Genomic DNA, 25,191 nt, shown 5'->3' on the forward strand with positions numbered 1-25,191 from the left:
ACTTACTAGCTGGCCTCCGCTACACAATAACTTGTTTTGAATATAATTCAGAAGGGTGGCAACAACAAAAATAAATATTATTTACTGGACTAGCCCTATGAAAAGTTAATAAGAAAGAGAAATACAAACAATCATTAGACCAGTTTAAAAGACTTTAACAAATTCTCTGATCTGTAAATGAATGAAACTTTAAACTCCCACTTACTAGCAAATTGGCTGATTTCATATATTAGATTTTTAGAAATTGAAAATAAACAAATAAAATGAGTATGTGACTTTTTTCCTGATATTTGTAGATTAAATTAAGGTAAAACTTTAGCATACAACTATAAAATATCATTTACAACTTTAAGGCCCTTAATTTTCTGTAAATTAATTTCTCGACTTTTAATACTTTAATACCCCACAGACAGCCTGTTTTTAATTAAAGCGCACCGATAATGAAAATCAACTTTAGCGATCACAGCAAGGTTATTATAGTTAAAAAACTAGAAAAAAAAATTTTATTAAGGTAAAATAAAAATAAAAACGAGAGTGTAAAAGTATATATATATATATTTTAACTCTGTTATACTCAGGCACCATCACAAATGTCCATCAAAAAAGTTTAGACAGAAAACTGTGGGAAAAAATTGCATTGGACAGTGTAAAAGGCCCCTAACAGTACACTTTAACATATTACACTTTTGATATAGGTCTTTTGGTTTGGAATGCATATCGAACATGTTTTAAGCATTTATAATTAAGAAGACTGATTGTTTAGTATCTGCTATTTCATTTGATGTGTGAATTAAATTTCACATGAAATCAAATAGCGCAAGACATTTTATCCTTTGCTTTCAATAAGTAAAAAAGTCTTTTCTGCCATCATTATCCACTTGATCAGAAATTTCTAGAAATTATCTGCTCGGATATATTCCCCATACTTCGCAATGCAGAAGAACTTTATTTCCTAATGTGTTAGGACTTCCAATTTACTTAAATATATAAAAATTAATTCAGTAAAAGAAAAAAAAATAACTTGCGTTACCAAAAAGTATGCAAAATAAAATAAGTGCTTTAAAAAGCAACACTGGGTTTCTTTCTTACCCAATGTTAAAAGCAGGAGTCGGGCTAAAGCCGAAGCCTCCACCAGCAGGAGGGTTTAACGCGGGCATGGCTGGACTGGCAGCAGGAGCTGCTGATCCTCCACCAAAGTTAAACACACTGTTGCTGGTCGCTGATGCTCCAAAACCACCAGTGCTTCCAAACTGGAAACCTCCTACAAACACAACAAAACATGGAGAATGTTTTCATATTCATATAAATAATCATGAAGCTACAGCCAGAATGACAGCCTGGTGGTCAATTGCAGAAACTATTGAAAAATGATTTACATATTTAGAAAGCAGAACTTCAGAGCAACATTGAAATGTTTAATTCCTTTATTAAAAAGTTTTGGAATTAAATTGTTGGATTAAAACTGACGGAAAGTGTCTTGAGTGTCTTGTTTTTTTTTTTAAATATTAATAATAATAATAATATATTCAGTGCAATATTGTTTAATCATTAACCAAATATACACCAGGGGTGTCCAAACTCAGTCCTGGAAGGCCGGTGTCCTGGAGAGTTTTGCTCCAGTGCTAATCAAACACACCTGAACCAGCTAATCAAGGTCCTACTAGATTTACTAGAAACTTCCTGGCAGGTGTGTTGAAGCTAGTTGGAGCTAAACGCAGCAAGACACCGGCCCTCCTAGACAGAGTTTGGACAGCCCTGAAATATACAAAAACATTGTAAATAAAGCAAATTAGGACTGTAAGACATTTGAAAAAAAATAAATAATATTGTGATATTTTGTTTTTATTTTAGTATATATAGTCTTTTTAGTATATATAGTCTTAGTTGTATAAATAATTAAATACAATAAACTTGTTAAAGATAAAAACTAGTGCAGGGAAAACATTAACCGCATCCAAAATAAGTTTGACAATTGAGGTGTGTGTGCGTATACTGTGATTATTTATTATATTATTATTATTATATTTATTATTATATACACACACTTGCATGCATATATTGGAGAAAAGGTTTGTTTAGATATAAAATATATACAATACAAATTACTAGGGATGTAACGGTATTGTAAATACCGTCATACCGCAATATTATTTTTTTTCGATATTACCGAAGTCGCATGACTCGGTAAAACTATAGGTCTTCTGAGAAAATTTGCTCAGGCGAATGAAGCGAACGGGATGTAGCGAAAACTACAATTGCCATCAGCCCATGCTTGACCATCATCCTTTGCGGTCTGTTGTCGCTACAGATCCAGTAATGCGGAAATGGAGTGTGCTGCTAGAAGCGGGGATGAAAAGAGCTGGAAAACTCTAAAGCAGGTCGCACACCAGAAGCGGCGCTCGGCGGCGCCGCGCAGCGCCACGCAGCGCCATGTATTTTAGAATTCTAAACATAGGTTTCTATCAGGATACACACACCGGCGCCGCAAGTCGGCGGCTGTCGGCGGCGCCCGGCGACGGCTCAGGACGCAGTTCATTTTTCAGCCGCGCCACAGAGCGCCATCTGATTAGTTTCATGTTAAATATCATTCGAATGTGCGCGTCTGGTGTGTGATACTTATAAACTGTCATGTACATCTGAAAACAGAAGCGGGGCTGCAGACATTCGCCTCTCTGATTGGGGCTTTTCCTGAATATTAAGTAGCCTAACACGCACAGTTCAGTCCTGCATCCTCTCCGTGTAAGTTCAGACTTCGCAAGTTTGATCAAGGCTGCAGTCTCTTCTTCTCAGTTTGATATGGAAAACAGACTATACCGAGGACACGCGTCAATCTTCACAGGGAACAGTGTACTTTATAACTTCATTCACATCACCCTGGCTTCGTTGTTTCACTTTCTCAACAATAAAATGTAAACATGATTTAAGGAACTGCCTATTTTCATTTTAATATTAGCAACTTAGACAGCAGACATGTTGAGGCGTCGTGCTGCATAAGATGAGAGTCATCTTCACTGTGTGGATATTTATAACAAAACGGAGCCGATAAAAACACTGCCTCCTTTCAATTTCAGTGAAAATACGAAACACAGCCTCTCTTTTGCTGAGTATCAGTTTTAAGAATCGATAATGGCCATTTTAAAAGTATAACATACAATAAGTTTATACATTATAGGAAATAAAGGCAAGCGATCAGTCAATATACAGAATGGACGTGGTTACATTAATCATTAACTTATCTTTGCGCTCAGGCAAAACACGTTACCTGAGAACAAGTAATAGATTCCAATGCCCAAAGTCAGGGAATATGTCGTTAGATAAACACAACAAGATGAATGAAATATCCCGTTTAATAAATATAGTGAGATATTAGATCCAGCGGGAGATGCTTGATGAGAAGTCCGACTAGCAGAGCTCTCATCTGGGTAGATGGGCTGAGTGTGATTAAATGTTGAATGTGATGAGTTTTCAACAATACTAAATTGAAACTTTATTGTTTTTACATGGTTTAATAATTTTTTGTTATTAAAATTGAAGTTCCTGTTTCAAAGCTTACAGATAGATGACTAATTTGTATGTCATTGACACTTTTGGCACTTTTTTGGAGTATTTTCATAAGTTTTGTTTTTTCCTGTAAATGATTCAATAAATACCGTACCGTGACATTCATACCGAGGTATTACCGTACCGTGAAATTCTGATACCGTTACATCCCTACAAATTACACATACATTTTAATATCTATGTTGTTTCCATGTACGTGTTTGTATCAGATATACAGAATAAATATCTATATTAACACACACATACACATATATCACATCAAAAACTTTAATTTTGGATGATAAAAATTAAATATGTCTTGTGCCTGATTGGTTTAAGCTCTACTTAGGCTTTAAAAACACACTTTTATAGTTAACTCTATGGTTCAACTTTCCAGTATCTCCATAATTTTACATGTTCTGCAATCCTGATTTCACATTGACCATGATGCAATGAGATTACTGCTGATGCACACATTGTAGCATCAATGCTGAATGGATATATTGTGCAGCTCTATAGCAATGGACCATTTCAACGTGGTCATATCACTGGCCCATGAACATTTCCTGCTTGTTACTGTAACAAGAGGCAATTCAATCATAACTAAATGTTAAAACAACTATCATAAATTTATTTGGCATCATTGTGATGTTTTATGTAAACATAACCTTTTTAGTTTTGAAAGTTTTATTCAATTTAGTTATCTAGTAATAATCATGTTTCAATCCTGTTTTCTGAGCTAACCAATCGGCATCAAATCTCCCACAGAGTTACACTGGCAACTACTAATGGTGACTGTCTAGTGCCAAAGTGTAGGACCTCGTTTGGTTAAGCTGTCTTCTCTGTAAAAGAAGCCAAACTGTGGAATGATTTACCGGTTAGCTTAAAATCTGAAAGTAATCCAAACATTTTTTGTAGTGCTCTTAAAAAGTGGTTAAAAACAAAACAGCAGTGTTTGCACAAATAGTCTACTGTTAGTTGGTAGGATCATGTCGCCTTTGCTTTTGGCCTGCAGTAATTTATGTAAAGAATTGTAATGTTATGTATGTTTTTATTATATTTTAAGTCAATTTTAAGCCTCCTGAGGTGTTGAGAATTAGCAAGTTTGCTAAAACACTTAAGTGCATTTGGTTGTCCAGTGTAATTGTTATGTCCATGTCAAAAAAATAAGAATAAATAAAAATTAATATGAGCCTTTTTTTGGATTCTTGAAATCTATAATAATTAAAAATGTAAAACAAGAAATATGTTGGGACCATTGTTTTTGTTTACATACCTCAAAATAGTATATGGCAGGCATGTCCAAACTCGGTCCTGGAGGGCCGGTGTCCAGCAAAGTTTAGTTCCAATCCCAATCAGACACACCTGGGCTAGCTAATCAAGCTCTTACTAGGCTTTCTAGAAACATCTTGCTGGTGTGTTGAGGCAAGTTGGAGCTAAAATCTGCAAGACACCGGCCCTCCAGGACTGAGTTTGGACACCCCTGGTCTATTGGGAATATGAAAGATTTTTTATTTTTAACAACCCAGTTCAAGTGCTTCCAGTGAACTGGATGCATTTACAAAAATCGCAGCGTTTAAGGTCTGTTTTCTTTAAAAATCAGTGTTCTTCACTGCCTAATTGATATACAATATAAAGTGGGTCTCAGACTGTACAAGAAGCACTGCATTATAATCCATTGACCCGTGCCATGTCTTTAAAATATGTAAATAAATTTTACCACTGAATATTCAATGGAGCTTCTGCACTCGCCTGCTGATACTGACAGCACTTGCGTTTCATCTCGTTTTACGATTGAACTACTAAATGAATGCTCAAGTCCATTTTACGGATTGTATTTTAATTGCGTTACAACATCGATGCTTTAAAAGGAATTGTATGAAATCGAAAATAGTCACATTAACTGTTCACCGGAAGTTTATCAGTACAATTAGTTATACCCTACACTGCTTATTTTTAACAAAACTCTCTCTGACCTTGTCCTGTGGAGGCAGCAGTTGACCCAAACGTCGGCGCAGCATTGGCTTGCTGACCGAAAACAGGGGCAGAACTGGGTTTGGCTCCGAATGTAGAAGCCGGGGTGGCAGAGGCCGAAAACGAAGGTGCTGCTGATCCGAACGCAGGAGCACTGGGTTGAGACGCACTTTGCCCGAAAATTGGAGTCTGTCCGGAGCCAAAGCCAGATGAAGGAGCAGCAGAACTGAAGACAAATGGGGACGGGTTTGCAGACGGAGCTGGAGCTGTGAGAGAAAATTGACGAGACACATTTGTAGAGAGAGTTTTTAGAATTTACTGCCATATCAGCTTCTTTTTCTGGCTATTTCATGGCAAACATTTTATGAATCTCATCACTTTTCTGTAATAAAAATATATACATGTATAAAAATAAACATTCAACAGCCATAAATACATAATCTAAACCAGTTTAAGGATCGACACTTTTGTAGAAGACCATATGCAAAAGGTAAGCAGGGCTGGGTGGTTTACTTTTGAAGTGTAATCCATATCGGATTACAAATTACATAAAATGTGAAGCATGTAATACAATCTCCTGGATCACAATTATGGTGATGTAATCGGTCAACTATTAAATTACATTTAGATTACCTTGTGCTAACATTTATTTGATAGTGCATGTTGAAGTAGGATAATGTTATACTATTTTGACGGATGACAATAAAAAAAATATTAGCAACAAGAATTGTAAAAGCTGATTTTATAAAAAAAGTGTAATAACAGATATTCAGTTCTATATACTAATAAATATACCTTGCTATTAATGTTTTCTGATAGTAACATTAAATACATCAAATTTACATCTTATGATTTTAAACATTTACTTAAAGCAGGGGTTCCTAAACCTTTCAGCCTGCGACCCCCAATATCCTCTGTGGTGCTTATAAACATATACAGTTGAAGTCAGAATTATTAGCCCCCCTTTGAATTTTTTTCTTCTTTTTTAAATATTTCCCAAATGATGTTTAACAGAGCAAGTACATTTTCACAGGATGTCCGATATTATTTTTATTTCTGGAAAAAGTATTATTTGTTTTATTTTGGCTAGAATAAAAGCAGTTTTAAATGTTTTAAACACCATTTTAAGGACAAAATTATTAGCCCCTTTAAGCTAATTTTTTCCCAATAGTCTACAATAACTTGCATAACTTAACCTAACCTGCGTAGTTAACCTTATTAACCAAGTTAAGCCTTTAAATGTCACTTTAAGCTGTATAGAAGTGCCTTGAAGAATATCTAGTCAAACATTATTTACTGTCATCATGGCAAAGATAAAATAAATCAGTTATTAGGGATGAGTTATTAAAACTATTATGATTAGAAATGTGTTGAAGAAATCTTCTCTCCGCTAAACAGAAATTGGGGGGAAAAAATAAACAAGCGGTCTAATAATTCTGACTTCAACCGTATAAAACATTTCATGGAACAGCACACACACACACACACACACACACATAGGCCCAAGTCTATTCATCATTAAATTTTGGAAAACCTCACTAAGACCGTCTTCCATATTCAGTCATGGCCTTTATTTTTAATGTATGCAAGTGTCGTAAAGGTTTCAGAAAGTTTAACCTGGTACTATAAAATCAATCTGCTGCATGTGACTTTAAAGTAATCACCCTGGGGATCACAATCCAATGAAAAGAAAAAGAAAGACTGATGGCTTATTATTAGCATGTTGTTGTTATTTTATGCTACATTTACTTTTTATATTTTATAGATTATGCATAAAATATGGTAGTTGTAATAGTTTAATAAATGTAATTAGATTTTTTTAAAATCTACCAGCTACCCTAAACCTAGATTTAATCAGGGTTATGACAGAAAAAGTTGTAATCTATAAAAAAGTAACCAGTCGAAATATGAGTATCTTAAAAAGTACTTAACTATAATAAGAAGCAGGGTGCGAATAATACAGTGACGATCGGAGAGGTCAGGTTTTTCGGTTATGTTCTGTAACGTGCCTCGGTAAACCAAATTTATATATTTAATTCAATTACATGTAATTTATTTGAGGGATATTGAGTGGTTCTCAATGATATTTGTGGTATAAAGTAAATGGTGACAGGTTTGCTTTCCTGCATTGATTAACGGATGAACATGAAAGACTGCACATATTTATTTTACTGTTTATCTTCCATGTGTATAATTAAATACAAACTATGCATCAAGATTTACAGACACCTACAAATGCCTTAAAAGAAACAGGTCTGATGGTGCTCTAGATTTGCCGGCTTCAAACCAATAAATTCATATTTCTTGTGTAAACATGCATTCACCGTTATAGGGGTGGTCAAATGTATATTGAAGTTATCTATCTATATTTTAATTATTATTATTATTTAAGATTCAGATCAGAGCAAGCCATTTCTTAACTATTAAAGGGCAGACCCCCAAACATCTTGATTTGATGTCCTTCAGGGGGGGTTAATCATTAATTAAGGGAGTCAGACCCCCCCAAATCCCCCTTTAATTCGCATCCTGATTAGAAGTACTTGATTTTTGTAAGTAATCCAGATTACATATAATATATGCTACTACCCAGCTTCGGTAAGAAGCACACAAGACAACAACGGGATATTTGGTGGTAAACTAACCAGCAGAGGCAGGGGTGGAGGACGCAGCAGCACCAAATGTGAAAGAAGGGGTGGATGAGTTTGAGCCCGAGCCAAACTGGAAAGGCTGTGCTGGGGCAGCAGAAGGGGCCGCAGGAGGAGCCGGCTGACTGTCCTGCTGCTGCTGTCCGAACACGAAAGTCTTTCCCACATTTAGTTCAGAGGAGGAATTCTGGCCAAACACAAAGGTGCTAGTGGGAGCAGGCGTGGGAGCCAGGGAAGAGGTGGTGGGAGTGCCGAAAAGGCTGGGGGTGGAGCTGGAGGAGGCTGGGGTGCTGGAGGTGGAGTTGGCCATGAAGCCAAAAGAGGGCTTTGGAGCAGAAGTTTCTGGAAAGCACATAGATGGAGAGTCAAACTGTGGTGCTACACAAACATGGTACAATAACTACAGTCTTTATCTACAGCGGAGAATAACTGAAGAACAACCAATGAGGACATTTCAGCTACAACCATAATGGTTTCATGAAATTAAAATAAAATTTAGATGCTTCAGTCTGTCAGTTATAAGTATATCTATTAGCTGGTGTGTTCCAAAACAAAATTTGCGTTTAGAAAGTCTAAAACTGATATAAACATCCAAAGCTTGCAGTTTGTCACTTCCACCTAAAGTCATGTCATAATTCAGTTTCTTATCAAATAATGACCGATTAAATGCGCTCTAGAATCTGACATGCTCCGCCCCCTTCAACACGCTTCTCATGTTTTTCCATTCAATGACTCTTACTGAGAGCTGTGATGAAATCAAAATGCTATTGGCTGTTTTTAAAAAAGGAGGAGGAGCTACTATCCCACCCTCTGTTTATTTCAGTCGAGATTAAGTTAAAGTCCCTTAAATGCAGGGGTGTCCAAACTTGGTCCTGGTGGGCTGATGTCCATGGCTGCGTCTGAAACCGCATACTTCCATACTATATAGTTCTCTAAAATCAGTATATGAGCTGAGTAGTATGTCCGGATTCACAGAATTCGAAAAACAGTATGTGAGAAGTACCCGGATGACTTACTACTTCCGGCGAGATTCTGGAGTGTGCATTTCATGCATGCTGCGCTATCCCGTGATGCCCCGCGAGCGAATTTATGAATAGGAGTAAAGCGACGCAAATTATGCAGGTAGGTCACGTGACTGTCAAAATGGCGGATGTAGTACGTCCGAATTCCATTCATACTTTTCACATTCATACTGTGTAGAGCGTACTTTATTAACGGCCGAGTAGTACGTTTAAATTCAAATGCAGTACCTACTGAGTAGTAGGCGGTTTCGGACGCAGCCCATGAGTGTCTAACTCTAATCAAACACACCTGAACCAGCTAATTAAGCTCTCACTAGATATACTAAAAACTTCCTGGCAGGTGTGTTGAAGCAAGTTGGAGATAAACTCTCCAGGAAACCGGCCCTCCAGGACCGAGTTTGGACACCCCTGCTTTAAGGCAAGTTATTTCACTTGGCGGCCATCTTTGAAACAACTCTCAGGCAAGTATGCTCGGGCACTCTGTCGGAATGGGGAAACATCAAATTCTCCAAAACTGCTTGCCAAGCTTATGATTGAATTTCATATTAAGAATTGCCAATAATATTAAACAACAACAGTCTTTTTAGTTTAATTTCTAAATGTCCAAATTACACAAAATCTCCAGAAACTCACATCTAATCTGAGCCCTTCCCCCAGAGTAGTATCAGTCTATAGTGATCGATGATTGGCTCCTGTACTAAAAGGCGGCCTTTGTTCACCATATAGTGATCAATGATTGGCTCCTGTACTAGAAGGCCGGCTTTATTGAGAAGGGTATAAACGGAGGCCGGAGCCAGCTCCAAGTGGGTGGGTCTTGGAGCTCCAAGTGGGCTGGGCAAACCTTATTTAGTCGTATTTAGAGTTCAATATTGTGCTTTATGAATTTGTACACCTAACCCTAACCCCAACCTCATAGTAACCTGTTGTGTTTTATTAACGTCTACACCTAAACCCAACCCTAAACCCAACCTCACAGTAACCTGATAAACCCAACCTCCTTGCGGTTTGAGTCACTCCCACTTGGAGGTCAACCAACCTACTTGCGGTGTAATCCCTCCCACTTGCAGGTCTCCTGGCTGCAGCGATACCTACTTGGCTTTAATCACTATATAGTGATCAATGATTGGCTCCTGTACTAGAGGGCGGGCTTCATTCACCATATTGACCAGTATACTTTTCCTCATTCAAAAAGATACGAGTGACGTGTCTTAGTCCTTGATTACATGAACCATCAAATTTTAAAAAAATGCACATTTCAAAAGCACTTAACATACTTAAAGGGATAGTTTACCTAAAAATTAGGAATGCCGCATCATTGTAAGTTTTTCTTGTGTTGAACACAAAACTATAGCTGCTTTCCAAATGGCACACTATACACTATGTACTTATGCACTTACACACTCAACAGGATAGTACATGTATGTTGTGTCGTCCCAAATGGCACACTTATGTTTTTTTACTAAGCGGAAATTTAAACCGTTTTCCTGATGACGTTTGACGGTTGCCAAATCAGTGAAATAAACGACCGAATTATCAAATAACACCTGCCGTGAGTATAACCCCATTCACCATCGGGAGGCGCTATAATCACTCTCGTAGGAGAATTTTGCTTTCACCATCCAAAATAAATAAAGTTATCCAACATGTGTGCCTGATAGCTCCGCCCCTTCTTCTACGTTGGTAGAAGTGTCCATTATTACACACTTCATTTTAGCGGCTGAATGAGTGCATCATCCAGGTAATTAAAGCGCTCATTATTTTTAGAGTTTTCAGTGTGAACACACTACTTACACTATTTATACTACAAAATGGCCTAGAATAGCGCATTTGGGACGCAGCTTATATATTTTTTTAAATAATAGTTGATGCCACCCGTTGACTTAAATAGTAGAAAACAATGACAATGTCAATGGATGCCACATTTTCAAAATATATTGTTCAACTGAACGAAAATTAAATGGGTTATGAACAATTGAAAGATGAATAAATCATTTTTTGGAGAACTATCCCTTTAAAGGGGTCATATGATGTTGCTAAATGAACATTATTTTGTGTATTTGGTGTAATGCAATGCATATAATGTAAACAAATAAATAAATTCCCCACATACTGTACATTACCATTTCTCATCTCTGCTCTGCCTTTCTGAAACAATGTTACAAAGCTTATCATTCTGAAAAGTGTGCTGTGTTCTGATTCGTCAGCCTTCCATCAAGTGTTCTGTGATTGGCTGAATGCCTCAAGTGTGTAAAGGAACTAAAAAACACATGCAGCCTAAAATGGCCTTACTTAAAACTTGTGGCATCATTTGTATCATTATTGCATCTTACTGTGAAAATACACATCTTATTTTTTAAGAATAATAATTAAAATCTCAAGAACTATTGGACTTGTAAAGTCCTGGAGGAACTGGGAAATATTATGCCCTTTATTTCCATAGTAATACCAGATAAATTTCATTCTGAATATGTTGATGATCGAGCTTATTGATCAGATTAAGCAGAACACCTTTCACAGAAGAAACGCCTTTCTTTGCATGTACATTGAGGTCAATCCTTGTTGTGTTTGCATGAGGTGTTCTAGGTAGATGGAGGAGTTTTAACTTTAATTAGGATTTTTAATGTTTTACAGATCTTATAAATGCACAAAAAACTTTTAACACTCAAAAAGACAAAAGAAGATGAAATTGCGTCACACGATTCTCTTAATCCAGGTGTTAAGACTGAACTGGAACAACCCCAAGTATGCGCACACATATATCTGTTGAGTCCTTGAGTTAATAGGATGCCTATGCTATCAACTTGTACCTTCTACAAACTTCGACCAAGCTTCTATCCAACAGCAAGTGGCATAACATCAAAACCTAGTCTTCCTCAATGTCTGATGTTTTGTGAAGTGACAAGTATGTTGGAGTTTAACACTCCCACCAAGTGCACGACTGTGGACACCCTCATTTCAGGAGATTACAAAACACTATAGAGCAGGGATCAACAAACTTGTTCCTGGAGGTCTAATGTCCTGCAGATTTTAGATCCAACCCTAATCAAGCACACCTAAACAAGCTAATCAAGGTCTTAGGTATACTTAAAACACAAAGGCAGGTGTGTTGAGGCAAGTTGGAGCAAAACCCTGCAGGGCACCGGGCCTCCAGGAACGAGATTGGTGACCTCTGCTATAGAGTTTCACTCACCTGTCAAACTCTGTCCAAAACCAAATGATGGCTTTGGGGGTTCTGTCGACTCGGCAGGTTTCCCAAATGTAAGCGCAGGCTTGGGGAAATCCTTTGGAGGGTCTGGCTCACTAAAAGCGAAGCCTAGGTTTGGTGTTGGTTTCTCAGCTTCCTTAGAAGAACCAAATAAGAATGTACTGGAGGGTGCAGAGGTGTCCTTTTTCTCTTCTGGCTTTCCAAAGGTAAAAGTAGACGTCACCAGCGTTTGCTCTTTTGTTGCCGGTTCCCCAAACTTTGGGGCAGAAGATTCTGCTACTAAAGATTTGCCAAATACAGGGAGCGCGTTCGCTGCTGTTGTGGTGGTGGTGGTGTTTGAAACTGGTGGTGTCTCTGATGGAGCATCTTTTTCAACCTTGGACTGAGGCACAGGGAAACTAAAAGATGGATTTGAGCTTCCCTTCTCACTGGGTTTAGCTCCAAATAAAAACGAAGAGTTTTCCGAGCCAGAAGCCATCCCACTCCCGCCACCAAATTTAAATCCTGTATTAGACTCCTGAGTTTTACTCTTTTTTTCAAGCGTGTCATCCGCAGATCCACCGAACGCGAAGCTCTTTGTTGAACTCTCTTTTGTGGCTGTGGATTCTGATAAGGTGCTAGAAAGTTTAGCACCACCTGCATCTGATGACGAGCCTCCAAATTTGAAGCCCTCTGAACTCGAGGACGACAATCCAAACCCAAATTTAATTCCTCCTGTGGTGGATGAATCTGAGAAAGTACCTCCAAACTTTAGTCCAGCAGAGGAGGAAGAGGAGTCTGTAGAGCCGGTACCAAACTTAAAACCAGATGTATTTGAGTCTGTGCTGTTGGACTGAACGCCAAAAGATGAACTAAAACCTGAAAAACAAAGCAAGAACACTAGCTATTCTCCTGCTTCAAAACAATATGCAGCTGCTGAAATATGACTGCAAGGCACTTTACCTTTGGACTCTATTTTAGCTCCTGGTTTTGCTGACTGGCAGGCCACACACTGCTGGTCGTCTGCTTTATTCTGAACACAGCACACGTCACACTCCCAGCTCCCCTCAGGTTTCTTAAACTTGTCTCCGAATCCTAACAAAGGCGCAGCAGAGCTTACAGGTGCAGATGCCGGAGTCGAGAGCGGTGCAGCTGCAGCTCCTGAAACACAACAAGAGCAGTGAGACATTTGGGAAGCAAACATGTATGTTTATTAGGAAGAAATATGTAGAATATTTTTAAGAAGGATGAATCAAACTTTAATTCTTACGCTGAAGACGTATGCTCAAAGTAGATTTGTTACTTATTAAAGCTCTAAATGTTCTGAATAACGAGTGATATTGTCTTTGTTAATTTAATAATGATAGACAGTCAGCAGGAAAAACCCATATGGATCTGTTATACTTTAAGACATGTAGTTTATACTTAATGCTTCCGACTCTTAATATTGATAGCATTTCAAAAATTATGGTTTATGTGAATAATCATTAAGTTTATATATTGGGCTTTGCCGAAGAACTAATTGAGATGATACAATAATCATTTTATCTCAATTGTTTTCTCACAATTGTTGGAAGACAAAAGGTATTTCGATTAAATGCACAGCCCTTCTAAATTGGTGTAAATGGATTCAAAAATGTTTCTTGCCCACCCTTGACCACTTTTACAGACCGTATAAACACTCATGTTGTTCAATGCGATTCAAACAGTTCAAAGAAGACTGACTACACCAAATGGGATCATTATTGCATGCAAAAAAAATAATATGCACACTTAGTGACCATTGCAGTCTGTGCAAACAAATTTTATAAATCAATAGATTTTCTTGTTTGATTTTTCCTTCATAAACGGTGCATCGGTTGGGCCATTCAACAATACAGCATTGCACAGAGCATTTAGTAAATGTAGGGTGTGACAAAATAAGAGGAAACCGACTAAATTAAAACCTAACTAGTCACAAACGATGAACATCAATACCTGGTGAAAAAGGTAAGCTATTTTATATGACTGCATGTGTTCAGATCAACAAAACCACATTAAAATGAAAACAAAAACAGTACTTCTGTGTTATTTGACTTTGTGACTTCATAACTAACTCAAAAGACTAAAGACTCGATATCTTTCTTGATTTTTGCGTTTTCAGAAATGAATGCAGCGATTCGAAGCATTAATAAACAAATGCTATTTACCATCTTGTATAATTTATGTTTATGTAATATTTGTGTTGAGATCCCGATCTTTTAATGATTAATCGTGCAGCTTACACTGAATGCATTAATGCAGGCTAAACGAGTAGTGAAGGAAAACACCTTTAATAACCTAAGAAACCCACCACAACTTCCTCCATCTTCATTATATTTTACAGGAAACCCTAAATGCTTTCATACATGATTAGAATGACTCGAGAGATGATCTCTCTGCAATCGTTACAAATTTAGGATTAATCCACAAGTTAAAAAAGTATTAATCCACAGGTCACATTTGTTCCGAACCGTGGGTTGTGATCTGTACAAATCACAGATCAACTGTGATCCGTTACACCCCTAGTAACAATTGATATGCAGTGTAGCAAAAACAAATACTATGGAAGTCAATGGCTACCAGGTTCCAACATTTAAAATATATACATTTTCCTTTTTCATTCAACAGAAGAAACTCAAACAGCTTTGGAATAAATAGAGGGAAATTAAATCATGACAAATGTTAATTTTTAGGTTAACTATCTCTTTAAGTTTAGTCTGGATTAGTCTTCCAGTGCACATCAGAACTGCCTCGATTTTATCTATATTAAACTCTACTTTAAAAACTTCTCTTCTTATTGTCATTTAACAATTTTCTGCCTTGATCTGCAATGATTCTTTACTTCAGAGAATCTTTTTTTATACTCTGTGAAGCGCTTTGGTCGATTGTAATTGTCTTTAATGTGCTATACAAACAAACATTGCATTGTAATTAGGGGTGTCACGATTTTGATTTTTAATCGAAATCGATCGAAATTTATACTCAATTTCGATTATCGAATCAAAAAATAGAATCGTCGATGCTGCCACACCCCCATGTCACGTCAGCTTGGCTTGCCAAGCAGGAAAAAAAACAGGCTTGTTGAAGTGCTTGTTAAACTGCAGAAGCAGGAGACCCGTCGACAGAGCTTAAACCCTCTCCTCTTTCAATGAAGTCGCCGGTGTGTAAGCATTTTGGATTTCCAGTGAGTTATGTTGACAACGTTCGTGTTGTCGACAAAAAAAAAACACAGTTTTGCAAGCTCTGCTATGTATGTATTACGTACGGTTCGTCCGATAGACAACACCGGCATCGCGATCCTCCACCCGCCCCCTTTGCAAATCCGTTCGCGAAAAGTTCACACTCAGGCCCTGTTTACACTGTCTTTGTTTTTAAATGGCATTTTAGAACGACAACGATTTGACATCCACAGTGGCGTGTAGCATTTCTGAGCAGCCCTCCTTCCTCATTACCTCTGAAAATGCACATCACGTGACCACACAGACACAGACGCACACACAGCCATGCGCTCAAGACAGCAGGTCCAGGCAGTCAGAGGACTGCTTCAATCTTTCACTCACTCGTACTTAGTCATTTTAGCGAACAGCTCAGATACTGTTGGCTGGTTCCTGTTGGTTGTGCGTCTTTTTTACCAACGCCATTATAACGACACAGATCACTGCCTATTCATGAGTCCCGCAGAAAAAGTGATCGACAGGTGGTAATTATGTGTGTATCTTGCCTTTATTCATTTACTGTATGATTTGTTTATGGGTAAAACAAAGACCATGCAAGTCAGGTAGTTTAAACGGTAGGCTACTAATAATTAATTGGTCATTAATTAATTATTCATAATCGAAAATCGAATCGTGCCTTCAGAATCGAAAATGTAATCGAATCGAGGATTTGGAGGATCGTGACACCCTTAAATGTAATATCACGCAGAAATAGGGATGGAATATAAAACTGTAAAATTGAAACTTTACCTGGTTTAGCGGTCAGACAGGCTACGCATTTCAGATCCTGAGCCTTATTTTGAACCATGCACACATCACAATCCCAAGCCCCTTCTGGCTTCTTAAATTTGTCCCCAAATCCTAACAGTCCAGTTGAAGTCAAAGCAGCAGCAGTGGTGGTTGCTGTGGTGGTTGTAGAGGATGAAGACTCAGAGGCAGCCAGAAGAGTCAGGCTGGATTTTACTCCAGTTCCAGGTTTGGCTGTGTCACAAGCTACACATTTAACTGCGTCCGGTTTGTTACTGACCAGACATGTGTCACATTCCCAGCTACCAGCCGGAGGAGCAAAGAGGGAACTGATGCTTGCAGGAGCTTCTGCGGGTTTACTGTCCGATTTAGAAGAGTCTGTGTTGGGCTGTGGTGCGAGACAAGCCACACACTTTTTGTCCGAGGGCTTGTTTTGCAACATGCAAGTTCCACAGTTCCATGATCCTGCCGGTGGCCTAAACTTGTCACCAAAACCAGAAAATGGAGATGATGTTGTTGTTGATGTGGACTGTAAAGGTTTATCAGTCGAATTCTGAGAGGGGGACGCAAATCCTGAAAGAGAAAGCAGGCAAATAAATAAACAGCACTCAACTAAAGTTTCATAGAGAGAAATAAATAAATGAGGAAAAACAAATCATACCAGGACCCTTAAGTATGTCCAACACACTGCCCTGTTTTAAGACCTTTGCAGGTTTGAATGGTCCTTCAAACTCCTTTTCTTCAATGACCACTGATTTGACTGAAACATTCAGGAAAGAAATATTAACACCATAACTGTACTTATAAAAATAACATCCGTATTGCAGTGCAAAACAAGCTTACCTGGTGCTACTGATGGAACAATTTTCCCATTGGAGAAAGAGGGACCCATTTTCATAGTAGGTGCACTGAAGGTGAATCCAGACTGCAGGGAAGAATCATCATTATTTAACGCTCATTTTATATGAAGCCTATGAAGTATAATATAAGCAAGTAGACTTACTGATGGAGAGAAAGATGGAGGGCTGGCAGCTGTTGCCTTGACGATAGGTGAAGAGAACGTGAAGGGGGCAGATGGTGGTGTGGATGGTGCAGCCGGCTGCTGATTAAACAAATAACAAAAGTGATCCTAGCACCTATTATTCATCCACCATAACGGTAATAAGCTTCTTAGTTTGATTCTGGTGGCTCAAAGAAAAGCAATACCTTATTCGCTGCTGGTTCCTCCGAGACGGTTATAAGTGGTGCTGTGCTGGATTTGAGCGAGGAGGTCGGAGGAGGAGTGGAGAAAGTAAATGTTGGCAAAGTGAAATTGCTGGGAAGAGAAGCTGGCGGCAGATCTGGTTCCTCAGCAACCTGGAAGAAGAAACGCGTATGAGCATTTAAGCATTCTGGTGGACGGATTCAAAACAAGTTCTGATCAAAAGTGTATAAGCAAGAGCGGTCACAAAACATTTGGAGAAAATTGATTTTGAGATTCAAAAAGCAATGCAATACTGAACTTGGGTTATAACAGCAGACGGCACTCTAGGCTGGTTTATGACAGCAGACGGTGCTCTAGGCTGGTTTATGACAGCAGACGGCGCTCTAGGCTGGTTTACGACTGCATATATAACAGCTGACGACGCTCTAGGCTTGATTTTAAACAGCAGATAGCGCTCTAGGCTGGTTTAAGACTGCATATATAACAGCTGACGACGCTCTAGGCTTGATTTTAAACAGCAGATGGCGCTCTAGGCTATTTTATTACAGCATCTGTGCTCTAGTCTACATTTTTATAACAGCTGACGATGCTCTAGGCTTGATTTTATACAGCAAACAGTGCTCAAGGCTAGTTTTATAACAATTCTGAAATTAGGTTATAACAATAGACAGCGTTCTAGGCTAGTTTATAACTGCAGATGGCGCTCTAGGGTAGCTTTTAAAAAGCATCGGCACTCTAGTTACCTTTTTAACAGCTGACGATGCTCTAGGCTTGATTTTTAACAGCAGACAGTGCTCAATGCTAGTTTATAACTGCAGTTGGCGCTCTAATCTAGTTTATAACTCCAGATGGCGCTCTAGACTAGATCATAACAACGGATGGCACTCTAGGCTAGCTTTTAAAAAGCAGACGGCACTCTAGGCTACTTTTTAAACAGCAGTCGGCGCTCTAGGCTAATTTTTTAACAGCAGACGGTGCTCTAGGCTAGTTTTAAACAACAGACGGTGTTCCAGTCTAGTTTATAAACAGCAGACGGCGCTCTAGGCTAGCTTTTAAGAGCACACGGCACTCTAGGCTGATTTATAATTGCAGATGGAGCTCTAGGCTTAAGCGTGTGCTTTTGAATGAGTCATTCAAGTTGGCTTTTTTGCCTTGCGATTAATGTAAACAGCTTACTATGAACACTTGTAGTCGCCTATACCTTCCCTAACTTTACTAATAAAAATTCTAGGCCAAACAGGTATTTGAAATTGGATGGAAGCAGAGTACATCTGTTTGTAAAGCATATGGTGCCATCTGCTGTTAAAAACAAAGCTGAGAATCAATTAAAAAGAACAACAGCAATGCATTTTTGAAAATAAACAAATAACAGAAACAATTTCTTGCAACAACTCTAGTATACAAGCAACAGAATATCTCTGACCTCATCATCAGGCCGTTTGGATGAAGGTCTGATGGCCCTTTCTCTCTTCATTTTGCCACCTCCTAGAGCAGCACTGTTAGCAGCCGGGGTGCTGGACAAGGGGTACGACAAAGTACTTGTGCTGTGAACAAAGAAATTGACATGTTGAGCATTTCTTCACACAATCCCAGGTACTATGGCAAAGAGTAAATAATTCTAATAATAATAAAAACAAACCGTTTACTCTTACCTTGGAGGGGGAGCCTGGGCGGGTTCTGAAATCGGAGGGGATTGTCTTACCGGCTTAAAGAAATACAGAAGAAAGAATATTATAACCAATTAAAAGGGGAGGATTCAAATAGGATTGTTAAAAGTTCCAACGTCAGTACTAATTACTACTGAAATTCACACACAGTTATAAACACAGCTAATGGATGCTCGACAGTAAGACTGATTAAATATAGAGAGTAAAGACAGATATGTCATTTTATACAATGTGCATCCAGTCTCGCAGCTCTATTTATATACATGGAGTATGTATGGTCATGGGATTCAAAACCTAGTAGTGCACGTAAAGAAAATGCATTAATGCACATTTAAAGTGATGTCATTACCTTGCATATTGAAAGCAGCTCCCTGATACACACATATTATAGGACTACACAATATTATATAATATATTACATAACATTATATATTATATATATGCATCCCACAGACTTACAAAAATAGGAAAATCTGTTATAATGTGGTACAATCACATCCTTGAAGGAATCAAGCATGATAGCCGATGTCATACAAATTTTCAGAGGTTGGAACCAATTCCAACACCGGCTGTGTTGTTAATCAATCTGAAAATGCACTTTAAACATGTTTTTATTGAGGCTATAAATCAAAATATGCTGCCAATACAATTTTATTCTTAAACTTAATTTGAATGCCCATCATGATGAAATTGAATGCTTTTAAAAGCCATTTATTGGCCTTGATTTTTAGCAAAAATAACTTAATGACATTCAACGCTTTTAATGTCCTGTGTAAACCCTGGTAAACACCATGGCCAATCAGCAGCGTTTAGGAATCTGCTCAACAGAACTCAGATCTCCACATCCAAACACACATTATGAATTGTAATGTATGACACATTGTGCTAGAAAGCGCACTCACAGTCTCTCTGCTGGTTTTTTCCACTCCTCTGCTCACTCCACCTGGAGTGAGTGATGGTCTAAAGGATATTGAGCGGTTACCAGACACTGCAGCAGCTGCAGGGACCACCAGCTTCTGCACAGGAGGAACTGACGGCTCCAGCTGTGTGTTGATAGAACAATATTACAAATACATCTTTGAGCAAAAAAACTTTGGGCTTCAAACTTTCCATCTGCTGAATATTACAAAAAGCTTCATTGATGTGTAGTGATGCAGGCAAGGATTTTACATGCAGATTTCCAAGATCACATGGGAAACAAATTTGCAAGCCCTGCTACAATAAATGAACCCATCCAGCAGGTTGCATCAAGTCTGCTCACTTGAACAGCAAAACAACCCAGACAGCACTGGACATTTTAAACTACGGACATCCGCCACAAATGGTTATCACAGGCTTTAGGTTTCTGGTGCTGGGTGAATGGGCACATTGTTTGGGATTAGCAGCCAGCTGCTACAGTTGTTAACAGTTAAAGACGAGCAGCAATAGCAAATCGAATGCTGTCAGTTTCACCATATGCACTAATGCACAGCTGAAAATGTATGCTAAGCTTAAAAAGTATGTTTTTTTTTTTTTTTTGCATATCCAGATCAGACCATTCTACTGCGAATATCTGAAACTCAGAGTTATTTTATTCAAGTTTATTAGTATAGAGCTTTTCACAATAGTTAGTGTTTCAAAGCAGCTTTACAAAAGGTTCACATTATTGCATTATAATCAAAAGGGTTGATAGAGTGCGCGCGACGTGTCTGAAGAGCGAGGAGGGATGCGGGGGTGAGAAGGGTAAGTGACTTATTTGAGGACCGGGAGGGAGACGCGCGATTTTCAGGAAATTAGAAGTCATTTGCGGGCATAATGAGTCCCGCAAATCCATAGAGACTCCCGGAACTTCCGGGAGACTTGGAAGTCTGAATATCACATTTATTAACTATAGTGAGATGTGATCCAGCGGTACAACTTTCATCAAGACATGCACTGCTCTCAGTCTCTGGAGCTCTGTGAGAGAATCGTGTGGCTCTGTGTGTGTGGCTCTGCAGTGAGCACCACTTGTGTCTGTGTGTGTGTGTGGTCACGTGATGTGCGTTTTCAGCAGACGGTGGATGGAGGGCTTTTCAGAAATGCCAGGTAAAACACGGTGTGGATGTGGATCATTTCCGTTCTAAAATGCCATTTTAAAGCCGCCTTTCCATTGCACATGACATTTGGAGACTACTGTCGGAATACGCCCCCTTGTGGCAGTCGCACAGTATTTTCAGTCTTGTCGTGCACCATGGGAGAGAAGCTGATTCTCAGTGTCCGAAATAAAGGAGAGCGAAAGCAAGAGCCTTTATTCTCTGTGAGTTCACATGGTTTAATGAATGAATACTAGAAACTCATAGACCGCTACAAATATTGGAGGGAATGTGAAGACAACCTTAAAATATATATTTTTATTATTTTCTTTCTTACATTTATGAACAGAAATGTTTTTTTAATTTATTTCTTATTCATAAGTTTGCATATCGTCAGTGGCTTCATCACACGCGCACATTACAGGTTTACACAATATCATTATATTATATACACAGTAGCCTAGGTAGGTCTACAATTACATCCCTGAATGATGACCGGAATGAAGCAGTTACTGCTCCTCTGTCTGCACAAGGATGAACAATGAAGGCGCAAAACATCAGGTCATCTCCTTTGATAAAGATGACCCTCACTATGATCCCCACCTCCCAAACCCACATAAAAAAAATACTTCAGATTTATGCAAATTAAAAGGTCATCCCCATTAAGCTCTGAAAATATAGAAATCTGTATTTATACAGAAGAATTACGTCCTTGACATATAAACAGTTTACCTGCAGTTATAGATTATCCTTCCCAAAAAAAGATGATGTCAGTGTACGTTCAATGAAGTGTATTTATGTATTATTAAGTGTAATATATAAAGCACAAGAACTTACCCTTTTCCTCTTTGCCTGGTAATTTGAGATGTCAAGGTCTGTGTGATTTAATGACTGAAAAAATAAAAAGAAATGTCTTACTGTACTGCAAATCAAAACTGAGACAATTTACACAGTACAACAGAGTACTTACAGCTGACAGAGGTGATGAAACTGTAGACGGAATTCTCTTTGCATCCTGAAAAGATACCAAAAACATTTTTAGTGAAACAATCTTGCTGATTATCCCAAATCTAAATGGGACCATGTTGAATAAATGCTGAATTGAAAAGTAGGATTTGACACTCAGTCATTCAGCAGTGGACAGTAATTAAGATTTAGGCCCAATCCCAATTCTCTTTTGTACCCCTACCCCTTCGGCCCTTACAACCAAGGGTTAAGGGGAAGGGCTTCAAAATGTACCCCTTAGAATTGGGACAGCACTACAACACCTGCACACGTCATCATATGTCCTCGCAATTTCTTGCTTCATGTGAGATCAGACGATCGCGACTGCTGGAGTGATTCCAGTTGTGTTATTTTTTGGTATTTATCTTTAGAAAATCACTGAAGGCATATAGTATGTTATCATAATGTGGCAATAAGATCTTAATACTGTGCATTTAACACAGTGGCCATACTCAATGTAAACACACAAAAACCGCATTAACATTATAGCAGACATTGTAAAAAGCTCATTGACAGCCACTAGACTTTTCTGAGGGTATTCCAGTGTCATCGATTCTCAAAGTTGCAGGACTGTTATACAGGAGTTATGATGAGGGATTATAAATCGCGAATAGATCGCGAAATTTAGCGTTTTTTATTTTAGCAGTTTTCTTAAAGCATGACGGTAAAACACAAACGCGGTTATGAATATATTAAAACGTGTTTGCTTGTTGTAAAAATTCGTAATAATGACAAAAAATACTAATTTGTGGATCTCCTTACTTCTGGGTGCAGCTGTTGAAGGGGTATTCTGGGAATTTTTTCTTACCCCTTGGTTTCAAGTGTGGTCCTCTTAATTTGAAGGGGTGTATACCCCTTGCCCTTAGCCCTACGCCTTCGAGCTAAAGAGATTGGGGACACTACAAACCCTTCACGGGCACGCGCAAAACGAGGGGTAAGGGCTAAGGGGGAGAATTGGGATTGGGCCTTAGTTATCCAAAATTACTAACAACATGGGAACCCAACTTCAACCGTCTATCGTTTTTAGAAAGGGTGGAAAATGTTCCTTCATCTGCAGGAACATGATTTAATTTTAGGCTCATCATTCATGTTTAGGCAACTGAATTTGTGTAGTTTGGTTATATGCATGATCAAACAGAATCTTTACAATGTAAACAGTGACTAGAAAAGCCTTTTTGTAAATTTGTATACCACTTCTGTGCCATCAAACCATTTTTACAACGGCAAACCACAGAAACAGGTGGACAGTCTAAATATTAACTAGGCATGGAACAATAACTGGTTTCAAGTTTTAACACGGATAAAAAAATAATAATAATAATAAAATAAAAAAAGATTCAGGAAACATTTGAAAAACAAAATCACTTATAGATCAACATCCCAGCATGCTGTAGAGCTGAATGGTGAAGTGGCTTTACTTTACATCCAAGGAAAACATCTCCAAAGATGCCTTTTTAAGTTGATAGAAATCTGTGTTTTTTAAATCTAATGAACACAGCAGAAGTCAATGATCTATTTTAATTATTTAGCCAGACATGTTTACAGTTCCAAAATATTTTAAATGTTTTTTAATATAAAATGTTGTGTTAAATGGGAAAAAAGGCAGCAGATTTTTTAACCCGACAATTAAAAAGATGATATTTTAGAGCAGTAATCACAACACTGTTAAACCCTCAGAATCTTAAACTAATGCCTAGTATTAGGGCTGTGCAATTAATCGAAAATCCGATTATGAAAAACCATTAATCGAGATAAACGTTTATTCCATCACATACCGCCCCCTTTCCAGTTGTACACATGTTGCTCTGCAAAGCTCAGTTCCACAAAAAAATGGCTAAAAGCATGAGCTGTAATGTAACTTTTGCAGCATGGGATGCACATGATTTATATTTTTAAAAGCGTGAAAGAACACGTGCTGTTGTGTGCGCGCGCCGTGCTTAGCCTCGGACAGGTAAGCACACACACATCTAACACCATCTTAATGAGCGCGCTTTAATGGTCAAATACATGCACATTTGTGTCAGAGCGCGGTGTTTAGTGATTATTCATATTAACCCTCATTTGTGTAATAAACTAACAAGTAGAGAATCAAAAGACACGTGAAAGAGAAACCATATCAGAGCCGCACTATTCTTAAAGTGACAGGGTGCGGTATCCCTGCTGCTGCCGACTGTTTTTATTATTAATCAATAATAAAATCACAAATACCGTGAAGATGCTTAAAGCACAGTTTAAACAACAGGTTTAATAACTCATTTCTAATAACTTATTAATTTTATCTTTGCCATGATGACAATACATAATATTTTACTAGATATTTTTCAAGATACTAGTATTCAGCTTGACATTTAAAGGCTTAACTAGGGTAATTAGGCAAGTCACTGTATAACAGTAGTTTCTTCTGCAGACAATCAAACATATATATTGCCTGAGGGGGCTAATAATATCGAGCTATTAAAATAGGTTTCAAAATATTTAAACCTGCTTTTATTCTAGCTGAAATAAAACAATTAAGCCTTTATCCAGAAGAAAAAAATATAGGAAATACTGTAAAAAAAATCCTCTGTTAAACATCATTTGGGAAATATTTATATTTAAAAATAAATTCACAGAAGGGCGAATAATTTTGACTTTAACTGATAATCGTTTTGAACAATCGTGATTACAATTATGACCAAAATAATCGTGATTATGATTTTTTCCATAATCGAGCAGCCCTACCTAATACGAACACTTAATTTTTTGGGAAGCAAAGCAAAGACTGTAAACTCACAGCAAGAGGACTGGACATGCGCTCCAGGGACTGCAGGATGCGTCTCGCTGTGGCACTGGTCACTCCACAGGGCTGAGCTCCGGTTGGCTTTGCCTTGATCTGTCTCCTAACAGGAGGCTGTAAAGTGACAGACCAACACCCCG

The 25,191-nt window shown here is 38.2% G+C and overlaps 1 protein-coding gene across 27 annotated transcripts in view; it reads right to left on the reverse strand.

The window, feature by feature from the left end:
* nup153 (nucleoporin 153) overlaps nucleotides 1-25,191 on the reverse strand; it is a 41,931-nt gene that overhangs the window by 2,038 nt on the left and 14,702 nt on the right. For 4 of the 27 annotated variants that reach the window (NM_001326384.1, XM_087294910.2, XM_087294907.2 and 1 more), the window contains 16 exon segments: nucleotides 1,090-1,261; nucleotides 5,517-5,780; nucleotides 8,157-8,501; nucleotides 12,372-13,244; nucleotides 13,329-13,526; nucleotides 16,352-16,921; nucleotides 17,010-17,108; nucleotides 17,192-17,273; nucleotides 17,352-17,450; nucleotides 17,555-17,704; nucleotides 18,976-19,096; nucleotides 19,205-19,257; nucleotides 20,122-20,262; nucleotides 22,108-22,161; nucleotides 22,241-22,285; nucleotides 25,049-25,165. In NM_001326384.1, coding sequence (NP_001313313.1) covers nucleotides 1,090-1,261; nucleotides 5,517-5,780; nucleotides 8,157-8,501; nucleotides 12,372-13,244; nucleotides 13,329-13,526; nucleotides 16,352-16,921; nucleotides 17,010-17,108; nucleotides 17,192-17,273; nucleotides 17,352-17,450; nucleotides 17,555-17,704; nucleotides 18,976-19,096; nucleotides 19,205-19,257; nucleotides 20,122-20,262; nucleotides 22,108-22,161; nucleotides 22,241-22,285; nucleotides 25,049-25,165 — 3,383 coding nt within the window. 27 annotated transcript variants of the gene reach the window in all.

Source organism: Danio rerio, chromosome 19, assembly GCF_052040795.2.
Source record: "Danio rerio strain M-AB ecotype USA chromosome 19, GRCz13ab, whole genome shotgun sequence".
In the NCBI taxonomy this organism is placed as follows: domain Eukaryota; kingdom Metazoa; phylum Chordata; class Actinopteri; order Cypriniformes; family Danionidae; genus Danio; species Danio rerio.